This window comes from Vigna angularis, chromosome 10 (genome assembly GCF_016808095.1).
Source record: "Vigna angularis cultivar LongXiaoDou No.4 chromosome 10, ASM1680809v1, whole genome shotgun sequence".
Classification (NCBI taxonomy): Eukaryota; Viridiplantae; Streptophyta; class Magnoliopsida; order Fabales; family Fabaceae; genus Vigna; species Vigna angularis.
The window spans coordinates 3,568,807-3,586,499 of NC_068979.1; the positions used below are offsets into that span (position 1 = coordinate 3,568,807).

The 17,693-nt window shown below is 29.8% G+C and overlaps 2 protein-coding genes across 4 annotated transcripts; both read right to left on the reverse strand.

Annotated features, from left to right (window-relative positions):
• Positions 1 to 864: 864 nt before the first annotated feature.
• On the reverse strand, positions 865 to 8,687 carry LOC108336013 (peroxisomal acyl-coenzyme A oxidase 1). Of its 3 annotated transcripts, XR_008245653.1 has the most exons (16): positions 8,236 to 8,687; positions 7,224 to 7,332; positions 7,034 to 7,095; positions 6,712 to 6,921; positions 6,419 to 6,506; positions 6,171 to 6,333; positions 5,771 to 5,969; positions 5,163 to 5,360; positions 4,115 to 4,246; positions 3,655 to 3,775; positions 3,457 to 3,567; positions 3,265 to 3,334; positions 2,494 to 2,677; positions 2,167 to 2,404; positions 1,599 to 1,633; positions 865 to 1,152 (listed from the first exon to the last, which is right to left on the reverse strand). XR_008245653.1 is itself a non-coding variant. In XM_052869485.1 (15 exons), the coding sequence occupies exons 1-14, from the start codon at positions 8,371 to 8,373 to the stop codon at positions 2,195 to 2,197; spliced, it is 1,995 nt and encodes a 664-aa protein (XP_052725445.1). In that variant the 5' UTR covers positions 8,374 to 8,687; the 3' UTR covers positions 865 to 1,152; positions 2,167 to 2,194. The 3 variants fall into 3 exon arrangements, 2 of the variants coding, with proteins under 2 accessions (XP_052725445.1, XP_017427778.1); XM_052869485.1 differs by lacking the exon at positions 1,599 to 1,633; XM_017572289.2 differs by lacking the exons at positions 865 to 1,152; positions 1,599 to 1,633 and having other exon boundaries at positions 2,045 to 2,404; positions 8,236 to 8,685.
• A 2,453-nt stretch (positions 8,688 to 11,140) lies between these two features.
• LOC108335408 (2-oxoglutarate-Fe(II) type oxidoreductase hxnY) lies at positions 11,141 to 14,097 on the reverse strand. Its single transcript, XM_017571422.2, has 11 exons — positions 13,948 to 14,097; positions 13,679 to 13,853; positions 13,205 to 13,279; positions 13,065 to 13,116; positions 12,512 to 12,633; positions 12,251 to 12,342; positions 12,031 to 12,089; positions 11,828 to 11,884; positions 11,694 to 11,739; positions 11,472 to 11,551; positions 11,141 to 11,307 (listed from the first exon to the last, which is right to left on the reverse strand). Exons 1-11 carry the CDS (start codon positions 14,020 to 14,022, stop codon positions 11,247 to 11,249), a joined length of 894 nt encoding a protein of 297 aa, XP_017426911.1. The 5' UTR covers positions 14,023 to 14,097; the 3' UTR covers positions 11,141 to 11,246.
• Positions 14,098 to 17,693: the final 3,596 nt, after the last annotated feature.

Consider the following 17,693-nt stretch of genomic DNA (forward strand, 5'->3'; position numbering starts at 1 on the left):
CTTGTTCCTCTTCTATGAACCCTAAATCCCATTTCAGAAATTCATATTATTAAAATTTAAAAAGTTGCTAAATTCCATGTTCAACTCTCAGTATGCCACGTTTTAAAAATTTAACACATCAATCTTCCACCTGTGCAAAAACTTAACTCCGTTAACTAAATTTAACGGAAGGGACTCAATTGATTCAAATTAGCACTTATAAAAACTCAATTGGAGATTCTAATAAGAAGAGGATTAAACTGGGAAAAACCCACGTAAATAAAAACAACTAAAGAGTTTAAACCTAAAATCAATAAATTCTTCTGAAATTAGAAGTAAACGTAATTCAAATTATTCACAATTTAACGTTGTTTCATTTATTGCTGAAATCAAGTAATGCGTGACAAGGGAAACAGAGTAGTTAATTAATAGAATTTAGATTTTTTTTTATTGAATTTTCGTGTTAGTATTTAGAATACATTGATTTTTCATATTATAAAATATATAAAATATTTTTGAAGAAATAATATTAAAACAACATTAAAAATCAAAAAATTCAATTGAGAACACTTTTTTATTTTTCATCTTTTGAAGAAAAAAAACAAATAGTGTTAAAGTTGTATATCAATTAATAACTTCTAAAACAGTTAATTAATTCATTTATTGAGTAATTTAAGACTATCTTTTAATCATATTAAAAGTTAGTTTAACATAAAAAAAAATGTATACAATAACAATATATTTTCAATTATCAAATATGATAATTTTTTTAAATCTTTGCAATATCTGTCTTAAAATTTATATATGCAATTACTGATTAATGAGTTGACAGTATACCAATGTATACATTAGCAATGGAAACTAAAGTCCTCAATTAAAATCATATTTGAAAATATTAAATAATATAAATTTTAATAATTTAACACTTGACATCAATTATCCTGTACTGTAAGAATATACTGGAACAATGTATTGTTTTTGTTTGAATTAATTATGACATCACCAAAATTAGTTGGCAAAAGTGTATTATTTGTTGGATTGCCCATTCATTTTTAGTCTAACGTGCTTAATTAGATGTCCTACATCATTAAATGCTCTTGACCGATATGGATTAGCTTTTTGGTTGATGTGATGGATAAAGAAAGCTATCATTGTTGTGTGCTGCTGAGAAACCTACAAAAATTAAAATAAATAAATAAATAAAATGCACACAATAATTTATGTTCTTAATTATTTTTAGTAAAATAATTTAAAGTTAACTGCATATAAATTTTTCTTTACCGTCTGAACGAAAATAACGTAAATTTAGTTTAAAACGATTATGAGGTATTCTTTAAAGTACTCTGGAATACAGATTTTTAGTTAAAATATACAATAAAATGTTAAATTTTTAATTTTATTTGATAAGATTTTAATACAGAGAGATTCCTTTATATTAAATTTACTAAATACAATAATTAATTTTACATAGAAAATATGATTTAATTTAGTAAATATTAATTTAATATTTATGTTTAATTCTATTTTACTTATGTGAAATATATTATTTCTTTTGAAATTTTATTATTTAATATATTTTATCAAAATAATAATGGATTATTTTATGTCTCTAAACTTACCAAGAGGCATATGCAGGTTTGCATCAACCACGTCACTTCAGAAGATCAAAGAAAATATGTTAAATAATTGAGTTCAATCGTTAGATTGGGTACAAGTTGGAACACATTTAAATAACTTTTCGTTCATAAATATCAACAATAAATTCATAATACATTTTAATCAAAATCAATTTTTACACCATTTTTTTTAATTAACTTTACTTTCTTTACATGTGTAGTTCATCAACGTACTAACATGACACTTTTTTTTCACTCAAACTATAATTTAATAAAATAAAATTTATGTAGAAATCAGGGAAATTTTCGTAGCACCACTTTGGAAAATTGAAAATAAGAGCTACTGTGAACAAAAACCAACTTAAAAAAAATAAAAAACTAAACTAACAATCTTAAGTTCGTAACCCATAACCATAAACATATGTGAATTAGTACGACACAAGAAAAAATTATAGACACGAAATTGGACATTAAGCATGATTAATGTAATAAATAAGTTTTTTCAGTTCCAGATGCACCTAACTGCGATGAACGCCTAATTTTATTTATCGTTCCGCAGAACTTCACTGACCTTATTTATGGCGTCAAGGGTAAATTTCTTAGAGTCTAGCATTTCGTAGTTGTTGCTTAAGCAAGGGTTGAATATACTCTTTAAAGCCATCAGGAACAATTGAATCATTCAAAGGATCCTTCCATGTTTCCTCGTACAACTTCGGATACACATTTCCATCGTAACGTCCAAGAATTGAACCAAGGTAGTGATCAGTGTAATTATATGCATCGACAAGTGCAACAGCATTAGGACGAACCTGATCACACGTAAAATCATCAATTAGTGTTCGTACAATTGACTAAAATGTAAAAACCAGAAGATGCTATTGAATTGTTGAGGACAAACCTGTGAGTACAAGTTTCTTAGCTGCTCGTTGGCAAGTGATCCTTGTTTTGGGTCAATGCAGCCAGTGGAAATAAAATCACCAAGATGCTTATGAAGCAGAGACAAAGCATAGACGCTGCAGAGAACTTCTAATATATGTTTCACTCCCTTTCCAGATATATCTTGCTGCAGCTTGTCAATAAATCTAGAAGAAAAAAAAGTTTGTTAAGAAATAGACTTTAAACTTAACTTGATCTTACAAAACTGTCACCCACTTATATAGTATAAATTAGTTTTATCTCGAGTCGATGTGAGATTTCTAACATACCTCATCATAGACTAACTCATGGTTTTGGTAACATGTTAATAAATAAACTTTAAGTTTAACTCAATCTTACAAAATCGACTATTAAGATGAGATTTACACTGAGTTATACGGTATAAATTGATCTTTTCTCTAATTAATGTAGACTCTCTAACAGTGTTTGATAAACTTAAGTGTAGAATATTCAAGCAAATCCTGGTTTTAAATAACGAACCCTAATGTACGCTATTAAATAACAACAACAGTTGCTTATTTTATTTGAACTACTTTCACTTTGATGCTCCTTTTCACCTTAAAAAAGTCCATCACTCTATATTTCTACTATTAACGTTTACATAAAGTTTTAGAGGAATGGAGCCTAGTATTATCTTATTATGTGTTTATCTTGATAAGTATTTGACTCACTCTTTACCAAGACTAAGCAATGCAATTGTAAATCTATAGATGCGATAATGGAAGAAGCTCACTTGGAAACAACAATTAGCTGACAATGAGCAACAGCTGCCTCAACTAAATCAGCTGCGAGTTCTTGAAAACCTGTTGTCAGAAAAGCCATTAGCAAATTGCGAAATAATGTCCATCCATGTTGCACGAATTACAACAATAAATCAATGTCCAGTCACAAATAGTTTACATCTTGAGATGATCGAATCATTTACCCTCTTCAGGATTAGAGAACTTGCTAAGATTTTGAGCACAGGCAACACACATCCTAGCAGCCCTAGCTTCAAATGCTTCCAACACAACATTAGGCTTCAACCAATCCTCAGCTGCAGGGAATAAAAACAAGTATAATATTACAACTCATAGTTAGTATTAGTAATATTAACTAAACACATTTGATTTGGATACCATACCCTTTTTAACATCAGAATGGTATTGCAACAGTTGTTCCAGTCGAGCCATATAAGCTGTAGTACCAACAGGCTTATTTCCAGTGCTCAGCTGAGAAACAGTCTTCATGAGATGCCTTGCCACCTACATCAGATTTTCTAGAAGTTGTCAAAACTCCTTAATTATTCCTAAAGAAAACCTCCAAAAGGAGAATGCATGGGGATGTAATATGAAGCACTCATAAAAAAATAGTATTACTTCGAATTTAAAACTATACGAAACCCACGGTGCCCCCAAAATATAGGTGTTTTACGAAATGTATGAATCTATGTCAAACAAACAAAAGCCTAGCTTTCAAGCAAAAGAAGTTAGTGTTCATGCTGCACACTAAATCTTATTCACAGCGGGGGAAGGGCTCAGTGAAAACTAAATTAAATAATGATTAACAAAATAATAGAATGCATTATTTAACATTTAACAAACCTGTAACAGCAGCACAATATTGTCACCTTCATAAGTGCAAGCAGGAACATAAACAGCAAATAACTCAGGGAGACCACTGCTACAAAGATAACCATGACCACCGCATAATTTTCGGCATTCTTCAATTCCATCCTGCAAATTGACTCAATCTAACTTTAATCGAGCATAAAAGTTCAGAGTTACATAATGATGTTATAAGGATACCATAAAAGGATAATAGAAAAACGACAACAATAGAAACAATTAATCCATTTATATGCAAGGATTACTCATCCATTCAATTATCTGACACACAAATAGATGACTGAGTAGCTCATTAATGGAAATATATTACAGTACTGCAATTCAGGAATATTAAGCTCTCTTTTATCAGAAGCCAGAATTTAAAATACCTGTTATGCAAAATATATAGACCTGATCGTGCTGCTCTGTGGTGTTAGTTTTTATTTCAAATTGACAACTAGCAGATGCAGGATTGTAATGCGTGAAGGGTCATTATTGTAAGGACCTGTTTGTTTGTGTTTATATAAAAAAGAACCCTTTTTTAAATTAAAAAAAAATGTATTTACAACAATTATGTTAATTTAAAAGACACCTATTTTACTACTTTTAATTTAAACGAAAAATGTAGTTTGAGTAACTGCAAGCTCTAAAAACTAAATCATGAAAGCGCTTTTTACAAAACTCCATACGAATGCACTTAAAATCTGCACACAGTTCATTTGAAAGGTTTTAGCTTTGAGGAACAGTCAAACCCATCAATGTGTTAATAATAATAACATATTTCAAGCAAAAAAAGTTAAATGTATAAGGGGTACAACAAAAAAATGAGAAAAAAACAAGTTTCATCATATGGAAAGAAGTAAAAGGAGGACCTGTCAATATCACTCGTGGACTCTCAGTTAGGAGAGCAAAGCATATAAAGTTAGGGAAAATTCCCAAGATAAAACCATATTTTAAGTGCTATATAAAGCAGCCTATCAGTTAATTAAATTAAACGAGTAAGTCTAAGACCAATCAGAAGAGAAATACGAAAGTAATAACATACAGCAGTGGCGGTAGTAGTCAAGGATTTCAATCCAGCAGTGCATGCATGAGCCTCAGGCAATGTTGAAAAATCTTTAGCTTTCAATCTTTCTGTCACGTCCGTATAAAGCCATAGCAGCCACTCACCAACAAATCTAAAAGCATAAGCAGAAGCCAGCAAAGGGAAGAGCCTAGACTGCTGTGTTTTGTAATCAATCACCTAAAAGAAATGCATAACCACGAATTAAGCAGACCAAACTTTGAATGAAACTAATTAGAATCACATTTTTTATTTTTCCCATTTGACAGATATAAATAGAGAATTCAACGCCACACAACTAAATTTAATACACCAGATAAGGAGGGATGTCGTCACACTTCCCATTATACATATCATTAAAAAATATTAAAAGTGAGACTTCCAGAATTAGACAACCAGAGGGAAACTTAGCATTAAAGCAAAGCATCTTATTTTAAAATTCAGAATGTAATTTTGGTTTTAGCCTCCTTTTTATTGCTTTCTAAAATTTATAATATTTTTTAAAAGAGATTTTCATTAGCACATCTCAATAAAATAAGAATTATCAACAAGCAACAGCATGCATCAATGTTGAGACTTTTAACGCTTACCTGTGTTTCTAGACCTCCATTATGCGACCCAAACTGTCTTCGAACAGCACTATATCTTGTAGCAATGCAAACTGCTCGAGACAAAGCAACTGATGCATCAGCTACAATTTTTTGTCTCACATTTACCATGGTGCCATAAACTAGTTGTCTTGGAACATTGGAGTGTACATATTTTCCTTCTCTGGTAACCTGTGAAACCCTGGTAGATTAAAAGAATAGAGCAGTCACCCCATGATAGAATTGGCAAAAGAGCACTGCTAGAAACACTATTTCATACATTAATTTCAACACATTCCCTATTTAAGCATTATTAGTATTATACACCATAAAACCACAAACTTGGATTATTGGATTTTCCTTTGGCCAGGCTAGAGAAGGACGAGATGTAAAACGGAAATACCTCATTAACATTTGATTCCTTGGAATTCGTACATGGTCAAATGTCAGTACTCCGTTGTCCATGGTGTTATAAGCTGCATTTCCAAATTTCATGCCAATATCACCAATAGTAATGCCTGGAAGAGGTAAATGATCATCCAAGCTCCGCAGCTGCACAATGAAACCTTCAAATTGGACAAATAATTATAGTCACATAATTTGCCTCTGAATCTAACACCGGAAATTTGGATGAGTACAGTTGGTAATTACCATGCACTCCATAGTCTTGACCATCAATAATTAGACGGGCATAAACAACAGCATGAGTGGATACTTTACCCAATCCACCAGGCCACCACTGATTAAATCAATGTCAGAAGCATGATATATATATCCAAATACCTTTTAAAAAAGTACAAACAGTGAATGCATAAGAAAAATCCAAATTTTTTCGGTGAATGTAGTTGTTAAGCACAAGGCAAAATGTAAGACGTAGATTCTTAAAGGGTTAAAATTGTAAGAGACTAGTAAAGGCACACATAGTGATCATCCATTTCACTCACTTTGCTGGAAGTCAATGTGGGGCTATGGATAACAAACTCGTCTGTTTTGGGATCAAATGTTGCAGTTGTTTCTAGCCCTTGAACATTGGATCCATGACCAAGTTCAGTTTGGGCATAGCAACCAATTATTTGCATTCTATAAGCTAGAGGTAACCACTTCTGCTGCTGCTCATCAGTGCCCTGTCCTTGGATAGCAGGAACAAACATTCCCTGCAAAAGAATATAAATAACTAAAACTTAGTACAGAAAGGAATGCTACCCCCTCCCCGTGATTTATCCCATGTAAAGAAAAATGCAATCAGGACAAGAGTTTGCATTATACCCAATGAAGATCCGTAAATGCAGGTTGATCCACAAAAGCTCTGAGCTTATAAGCTTCCGGTTCTGTAAGAATGCAGTTTGCGAAATTATAGAGAACAATAAATGTTAATATAATAGAAAACTATATGCTTCCAAAGGAACAAAAATAAGATCCAAAAACAAATGCAAAATACCAAGAGCAGAAAACTCACCACTGAGACGGAGCTCGATTACCCTTTTCCATGCATGAGCTGCTTTCCTCAAAGTGTTCTTAAATAATTCCTTTCTACCAAGCGCAGCTCTGTCATCCTTTCTGAACACCTACAAAACAAAGACAAACCAGTCCAGGTTTCAGATTTTGAAAGACACCATGACCACAGCAAACTAATAGCTTAAGTGAAGGAAATATAATCGAACTACTTTGCATGCTCGAGATGAACAGTGATTTGTGAAACATTAACTACCCGCTTGTAGCTCGAAATACTTATGTTTTGTTTAAATAAACTTCACAGTAAGCTCTTGTAAAGGAAGAAAGTAGAAACAGCTAATTTCTTACATGAATAAAATTTAAGTTACATATAAATTAATTTATAAAAACTAATACATTTAACTTTCCGGAAAGTTGAATTTTGATTTGTACTTCAGCACATAGAAACTTGATTCACTTTATCTTTTTATTTACTGCTACTTTACTATTACTAATCCAAATAGGACCTATGTAAATTTTCTTTTTACTATTGATAGAAGTTAAATCAAGTTAATATAAAAGATATATATTTCACCACCTAGCATACAAACTTGTTTTCTTTTCAATTAATTTTGTTAAATATAATTAAATAAATTCACTGCACACTGCCTCATCATTTTCTGATCTCGGCTACACCGGCCACTGCCATTTCTTCACCGTGAAGAATATAGTTTTTTTTATTGATATTCTTCGCCTATTAAGCCTGCAAACATGTATTTTGCAAGAGTGAAATCAATTATAGAGTGATACACTCGTGTCAATTCTCCTCCTCTCTTCTTTCAAGAACCGTGAGTGTGTAATGAGGTTATTAATATTTGATGCCAATAATCTACAGCTATATTTAAATTGTAGATAAATTGTTGGTGGGTACCATAACATGATTATTAAGATCACTTTTCAGTAAAGTTGACAACACGATTAAAAAAATGATTTTGAGATTGAAGAAGGAAATTGAAGAAGTAGAGAAGGAAATTCACCGGATCGCTAGCAACAAGGCGAGAAATACGGTCAGAAAGCTCAAAGTCTTCACGAGAACCAGCCCAAACGATCTTCATCTCGTCCACATCGAACTGAGCCTTATTCCTCTCGAAAGCCAAGTGGTCGACACCTTCCATTTTCCCCACACCAAACCCTAACAACGTCTTCGGAAATCTGAATACCACAGCTAAGCTTTTAATTCAGAGTTCTTCCCTCAGAATGAACGAAAATAGTGTTTGCCTTGTTTTATACCATGTTTTCAAAGGACCAAAAACACAAATAAAAAACGTGATAATGTTGACTCTTTTACCAAAAACAAGTGTTGTGTTGGCCGACACGCTGGTCTGGTATAAATCATGCTTGTTGTTCCCAATCCTAAATGGAAATAGATATTTCTGTCCTTTTTTTCTTCTCATCCTCTCATTTTTCATTAATATTTTTCACTCTTTTTGTTTAGTCACCACCTTCATTTTATTTTTCTTCACATTTATCGTCACTATAATATTTTCTGCTTTGAGTTTTCATTTTGCGTTTGATGCTTATGTAAAAGAAACAAAAATGGAGAAACGTGACAAATAGAGCAAATAACGGCTGTCTAATGGTCGGTGACAAACAAAGGAAATTGATATTAATTTGGCTGCTGAGATAGCAATGACTTTATCAGAAGACCTGTTATAACAAGTTCAAGATTCTTTTGGGCGGCTGCGAATCAGAAGGAAGAAAAGAAAATAAAAGTAATTAATTAATAAATCCAAACAATTAATCAATCTAAACAAATAATGTTTATGTTAATAATAAACTCAAAAACAAACAACTTATACTTATATTGATTATTTCTATCTAGTAGGATAAAAGGAAAAAAAATAACGAGAATATATATATATATATATATATATATATATATATATATATATATATATATATATATATATATATATATATATATATTCTTCTCTCGTTATTGACTACTTTAAGAAAAAAAATTGTTATTAATTTATAATATTTTTAAATGCAAATATATCATAGGTAATATGAAATTTAAATCCAAGTCCACTATTTTTTTATTCAAAACAATTATTTTCGTTAACACATTTAATAATAATATTTAACACATTTCTTGATAATTTATAGAAACCTTCACATACATGTATATGTTTAATTAATATTTATTATTTTCTATAATTTTACTTTTATAATATTATATAATTTCTTCAATACATTTTCTCTCTCTAATATCGATAAGATATTAATACGGACAATATTTTTTTTTTGACAAAATAAGATCATGTTATCCAATTTTATAATAATTAACTTTAAATTTTTATTTAAAATATTTATTATTTTCTATAATTTTCTTTTTATCATATTATATAATTTCTTACATACATTTTCTCTCTCTCTCTCTCTCTCTCTCTATATATATATATCTAAATGTTGATAATATATTAATATGGACTATCTTTTTTTACAAAATGAGATCATTAATGTTATCAACTTCTATAATAACTAACTTTAAATTATTATTTAAAATATTTTAAATTTATTGGAAAAATCTAATTTTTTAATTTGATTAAGACCTTTTTATTATCTTTATAGTAAAACTTTCACATGAACGAAAACGTTAAGAGAATAATTGATTTTCACGAAAAGTTTAAAATACTTTATGATAAAAAGATGATATTTAAGTAAGATATTTTAAAATAAATTAAAATTTCAAATTTTCATAAGATTATTTGAAATATTTGTAAAAAGATGGTTTTGAATTTAAAAAGTAATAATTTATATTTGGTCTGAGACTAGATATTAATGAGTGGTCCGATAATGGCCCGATAGCGGGTGGAACAACATGTCTAACAAACGATAAATATCGTTAGAATAGAGTCTAACCATGACTCTGATACCATGTTAAGAAGTGAATTTTAAACCTAATTTAACTCTACAAAACCGGCTTGTAAAGTTAAGTTATATACTTTAAATTGGCGAACTGAATTTTAAGCCTAACTTAACCTCACAAAATCGACTTGTAAAGTAAGGTTATATATACTTTAAATTGGTCTTATCGACTTGTAAAGTAAGGTTATATATACTTTAAATTGGTCTTATCTTTAGTCGATGTAGAACTTCCAACACACCGTAATTCAAATTTTATATTTAGTATTATTTTCTTAACTCAATTTCAGTCAAGACATTATCGATTTTATAAAGTTAAACATTATTGATGTGATTATTTTTCAGTTAACTTTGATTAAATTTTTTATTAACATTAATAGAAATTATATTTTGTTTAGTTTGTTAAGGTTATTTTTTATTCTAAATTATAATTATTGTTCGCTTTGATAGTTTTTTTATTAGAGGAACTATGTTTTTACAAATATAAAGTAATTCTTTCTTTTAACATTTATCATCATTCTTATTTTTATATCTACAAAAAATATTTTTTTATTATCAACATAATTTTTATTACCTGTTAATAGTTTGTTAATTTTTTAATGTATTAGAAAATTTTCAACAAACATATTTATCAATATTAGTGTATATAATTGCTATTAAATTTTTTGAATGTAAACTTTTAAATATTTTTTGAATTTGGATTTGATAATAATTTAATGAATTAATTTTTTTTCTTTAAACAAAAATATTTAAAAAATAGAAAAGTTAAAATAAAGCCAATTTAAATATCCTAAAAAGTAATGAAATTCTCTACTAAAAAACTGGGAAGAATTAGAAGGCATGGACGGATTTTTATTCCTTCTGTTGACGAGGAATGTTTTTTATTTTTTATTTTCATTAAAAGCTATTAAAATAGATAGATTTTGAAAAATATAATTAATGAATGATAGTTATATCTTCTCTTTTTTTCACTTTAATAATTATAAATATATTTTTAAAATTAATACTGCTAAATGTATAAAACAACTCCCATTCTACATAGTTACCACCATCATACACAACAACTTCTCGTTATTAATCGGTCTTTTGCTAATAACATCTTTTTCTTTTGAAATCAACTTCAGACTGGTGAGTTTGCAAAACGTTCATTCATGTAGTCTCCACTGCGGATTGGAGAGAATCTGCAATGAAACACAGACAAAGTTTCTATCATCCAGGAAATAAAATTTAAGAAAAATGCATGAAACTAGAAACAAACCTAAAATAATGTTGTTAGGTCATGTTTATGTTCTATGAATTGTTATGAGATATTTGAATCAGAGTAAGAGAACGAATTTATTTCTACCTTGGAGGGGACGATTGGCTACAACAAGTTTCGATGCATTCAACCACGCAGTCAGGATGAGGGTCTAAGAAAAAAGCCATCTACCAAAAACAAGTTTCAAATCATGTTAATTAAGTGAAAAAATTCACCTCAGACCTCGTCAAAATTTACCAAACATAACCACAAAAATTGCAAAATTTTGGTGTGAATAAAAAACACAGTAGTTTCTGATTAGTGGATTACTGAGTAGCGTTCTTTGCCAGTTCGTTTAACCCGGTGCAGTGTTGACCTATAAAATTAATGGCAGATAATTGAAATTTATAAATATTATTTGTAAAACAAACAAACAAGATAAGATTAATGGGTGATGAGATTACTGGTATAAACAATTTGTCCACCTCTCCATCAAGTCCCCAATGCTCACAACAAATGCCCTGAACATGCCAATCAAATCATGAACACTATAATTGTACATTTTTAATTGTGATTGTGTAAGATAACATATTTGACCGAGATTCAAACTGTTTTCCAAGTATCAATAACTTCTGCACAAACTTATCATATATCTTCATGAACTCACCCCTCCATGTAAGGCACATCCTCCCAGATTTGTGGTTCCTTTGATTTGTCCTGACAGATCTGAAAATAGGATAATGAAATACTCGAGTCCTTGAATGTAAAAATTGATTTTGATATATAAATTAAAAATATACCAATAGTAGAAATTAAATAGTGAATGAAATAGTAACAATAAATATGAATAAGTGTAAAGGATTAGGAAAAGGGGCAGTGAGAAGAACCTGTAGTCCGGGGACTCCATCAGTGATGAGAAGGGCGAGTGCCCCAATATCTGTATGTGCAGAACATATCTCTTCATGATCTCCCATTTCACCTACCAGCAATATCAACAAGTGTAACCATTTATGTTAATAACTAAGATAGATAAATAAAGCACTACAAATGCGCAGGTTCTTTGAAGCAAATTAACAAACATGTGTGATGCTATATGATCGGAGTAACCGGAAGAAGTTGGGAAAGAGAATTGTAGGTTAAAAATGAACCTGGATAGCGCATAAGGCGAAGAAAAGCTGATGGTTTATCAATGGCACCAATCTTTTCAAAGAAATGTTGATCCAAATTCAAGGACAGGGCAAATAGAGAAAACAGCTTTTTTCCAGCTTCACTGTATCTCAGGAAAACAACATTAATAACTTCTAAAATACACATGCAGATAGGATTCTTTAATATAATTCTAAGTCCAATTAAATACAAATCAGAATTTCTAATTAGAAGATTAAATTTTTTGTTCTTACTTTTTTCCAATCAATAAGCACTGTTTTATATATATATATATATTGAGAACTGTAATATTTCATGTAAATATTAATAATAATAATAAAATACATCAATTAAAATGTTACAGTTCAGAGAAAAGAAATAGTATTCTGATTAGATTACATTGAAAAGGGGTAAAAAGCTGAAAAAAAATGCTCCTATTAACAATATTCATGATATATATATATATATATATATATATATATATATATATATATATATATATATATATATATATATATATATATATATTTGACTGCTAAAGCAAAAGAAACTAACAAGAGTTTCCAGTAGAATAATTCCATTGATGGTCTCCAATTTCCAAGTGATTCTGAGGTCCTTGCAACACAAATATCTCAAATAAAGCTCATGTAGATGTTAGAACAAATATATGTAAAACGAAAACAGCACGACTAAACCTTCAGAAGGCCATTGATTAAGCTTAGCATTTGTATCAGCAATAGAACCAATATAATAGCTCTCTTTTGAATCACCTGATCATGATGATGCATGACAATATATTAGTTTGCTGTCTATGTAACTAGAAAATGAAGCATTTCATACTCATCGAATCCAAGTCCGCCAAGTAACATCAACAGAGTCAATCATCATACACGTAAAGTATTATCTATTTTGAATCTATTATAATTTTTAGGTCTTGACTCGTTAAAGAATGAACTTTAAAATCGAAGTCTAATTGGTTCTGATATTAAATTTTAAATTTAATTCAATCTATAAAACTGGTTTGAATGATGAAATTTATATCTATTGATTTGATTTCTAGTTGATCTGAAAGTTTCAATACGACTTCTAAATAATGAAAAATTATTAGGCGTAATAGGAATAAGTAATATCTGAAATAAAAGTAACGAAAAAGGAAAGGAAGAATATACCATGGAGGCCTAAGGCAGGATCGAGAGGAGTGTAACCTCTTAATTCCTTGCGAGCCAACTTCATTTTCTCATCCATTGGAAGTGAGAAGAACCTTCTACTCTCATCAAAAGCTTTGCCCAGTTCATTCTCCAGCCCGTGGTTAACAAGGTAAAAGCAACCATACTTAATGCACGCCTATTAGGTTATATTAACACAATTCAAAAACATCACCAATGCATGCAATGGTAATTATTAACATAAATTGATGATTAAAAGAGAAAGGAAGAACCTGACGAATAGCAATGGCAGTGGAAACAGAATCACGCGAGGAGAGATCTATTACAGGGAGCTTCATGTTGCTCATATCTTCTTCTTCCTTCTTACTTCCATTAATGACAACTTCTTCAGTCTTGCCAAATTAATGTATATGTAGTTCCCTCCATCATTATCTTTTAATATTAATGTCAATATTATTATATTGAATATGTTTCTTTTCCTTACGAAATAAGATCACGATTCGGGATTCCCTCCAATTTTCTTAGTATTAATAGCAATTCGTGTCACATGGGGTTTGTTTCCTTACAAGTTTTTGGCTTTAGTTAATATTGTCGATAAAAACTAAGAAAAAAGTTTTTTTAATAACTTTCTTTTACAACTATCCATGTCTATGTTTGTTAGTTCGTGATTGATCCGTTTAAAATCTACGAATCAATAAAATAGTAATACGTAATTTATTGTCAAAAAATTGTTAAAAAAATTGTTAAAATATCATGATTTCAAAACCTAAAGTTAAAATTTTCCATAACCTTATTCATTTATTTTATATATAATGAAATTGTCTTATATTTTATATAGAATTTTCGACAACAATATTGATGAGATAAATTGATTCTCACCTATTTATACATCTAATAGTTTTTGAGATTTTTCAAGCTCCAACTGTTCAAATCCAGAATATATTTTGTGTCCATTCATATCCTGCCTAATCATCCTATTACGTATTTGTCTTCCTTTCACTTTCTTGACTTTTACACCATGATAAAAATATCAGCAATATTATCATAATAATTAGAGCAGTAATTGTTTTACAAGAACATAGGAATAAATCGCACACAAGAAACGTTTTATTTTTTTTATTTTTTAAACGTTGCTTGTGTATCTGTCTTATTTTTTCTAAACGCTAGGAAAACCTAGATATGCGGGATTGAGCACCATTATTTCCCAATTATTAACTAAGGATTCTATTCTTAGTATACACAGTATTTTTTTTATTTCTATGTTAATAATACTTTAAAATCATAACACAGACTGGGGATGATTAAAACAGAAGAGGAAATAATGACCACTACTTCATAAAAATAATTTATCTATCTTCTACAAATAAAAATATGTTAATATATATTGTTAGAAATTAAACCATGTATCTTCTGCTTTAACGCAAAATAAATTAATTTATTAAAATAAAATAATGTGGTAAAAAAATTAAAACATAAAGATGCTAAAGCAATATAAAATGCAAGCACACGTTAACTATCACATGTTTTCCTAGTTTGTATGTATTACTATATATTTAACCAACCCACGTTGGGACCCAAATAATAAATTATAAATAATAGGAGTCACATTCATAATTTATTAAAGAAATCTATAAAAAAAAACCTAAATTATGATAGTAGGTGAATCGAGTTTGTAAATTAGTTAGATATGGATGAAAAAGTATTAATATTTTACTAGCAAGTAGGAGGAAATGAGAGTTATGTAATTCTTTAAAAATTATTTGAGAAAAAAGATTTAATAAAAAATAACAATTAGTTCTTAGTTGTTTTAAAAAATAGGTTTGAGGGTTGATATATATCTTTTTAATATTTTGAGATTTTTATGAAGATGCTAATTATTAAGCAAATCCAAAACTTAACATGCTAATTAGTAATCTTCAAAATTATTATGAAATTTTAATTAATAAACAAATCCAAAACCCAACATGATAATCAATTTTTAAAGATATTAAGTGAATGAAAACTTTAATTATCAAAAAGTTCAAGATTTAACGTGATATTTAATGTTTTTTAAAAAATTAAATGAATAAAAATTTAAAATGAAAAATAAAAATTCTAGTTATCAATTAAGTCAAAGACTTTAACATCATAATTAACTATTTTCAATATTATCATAACAATTTTAATTTGTAATTTTTGACTAAAAGTAAAGAAAATGGTATATGTGAAAATATGGAATGATAAATAGTAAAACCATTGCGAGTATAAAAATTGAGGGGTGTTGCTCCCTTTATCACCACACCATGCTTCCTTCACCTTTCCAAATTCTTTTAATTTCAATTTTATCCTTCCTAGTTTTACTCATTTATTTTTGCTAGGCAGCTACACCCCCATTCATCTCTCATGGATCTCATTTTCTTCTTCCATTTTCGCTTCACTTCCTCTCCTCTCTCATTTCCGTTTCTCTCCCATTTCCGTTTCACGTATTCTCATTTCTTGTCTTCTTTTTTGCTTTAATTATATTACACCTAATTACTTCTTTCCCTTTTTTTTCCCAAGAAAACCCCAAACAAGAAAAAGGGACAAACCCCAAAAATATGCTTAGAAAGCTTGCTATTATAGTCAATGAAAGGAGAACCCCAGAGATGTTTATAATGTATAAAACACCAAGTAAAACAATTGATAGTTAATGCATGCACATGCAAGACAAAGAAAGTGAATATAGCTGACTTTTCTTGAGTAACATTTATACATAACTTACCCAACAAAAAACAAGCAAGTGGAATGTCCAAAAGAGTCCCCTGAGCATTAACTTTGGTTTCTGCAATAAAATTTGGGGTCTTTCTCTCTATAACTAAAACAAGGACTGCAACCACCTGTTCGCAAATGACAGCATAAAAAGCAGTGTTCTATGAGAATGAGAGAACAAATATTTGATGGATAAATGTAAAATCAATTTACCCTGCATCGAAGCACTATTTTCTTGTGGGTCAAGCCCTGAGGCAATTCAGAGATCAAACAAGAGATATACTCTCGAGATGCATCGTCGGCATCTTTAGTAGAGCTTAAAACAGAGGGCCTGTCACCACATTGTTTATCACATACTTTTATGAATTTTATTACAATAAATGACACAGGGAGCAACATAAATTTATTTTTGTGTCCTGCAGAGCAGAAGATAAGGAATCAATCATGTTGAAAATTAAAGAACTTTCACATGATAAATGGGAGGATATTCCTTCATATGAGTGCATATGAAAAAATGGAAGAGTAAAATTATGTATACAGAACAGATTGGCATACAAGAACACATGAAATACACTCGTCAATGGATTTTGTTTTTACAGAGCAGTTCACTACTGTCAATATTACTATTTTTTCTTTAACAGTGCAGTGAAACAAAAACTGGTTTCCAATTGTTTCTTGTCTGATAATCAAATGCATACCTTGCATAGAGAATTCGATGAAATACTACAATTACACCAGGTCCAAATCCAGTGGAGAAAGTATGTTTATTTACAGAACCATAAATATTCACCTAATAAGAAATAAACTAACAAGATTATGTTGCAAAATAAGCACAGAAAAATATGAAGATAAATATAGAATAAGATGGGATTCCACTTACAATGTGGTGATGCACCAAAACATGAATGCAAAAATTGCTTTTAGTCCCAACGAGGCCTTTCAACTGAAGAGAATGTTGACATCCGTTGACATCGGTTTGTCCAACGAATGTTGACATCCGTTTGTCCAATAACAAATGTTGACATCCGTTTATTAAAGGGTAAAAAAAGAATAAGGAGGTGGAGGGAGTACTCTGTGGTGGTGGAGGGAGTAACTCCCAAAATTGAGACACGGGCTAAAATAACATAAGTTCAGCCCAAATATTAAAGAATAGTGCAAGGATGGATGGTAAAATGTAGAGGTGCATGTTATTAAAGTCTGTCATAAAAATAAGGAAAATGGGAGTGGGAATAGTAGAACAAATACTGCACACAGTCACAGACTAAAAATTTGTCGTGCAACGGCCCAACAT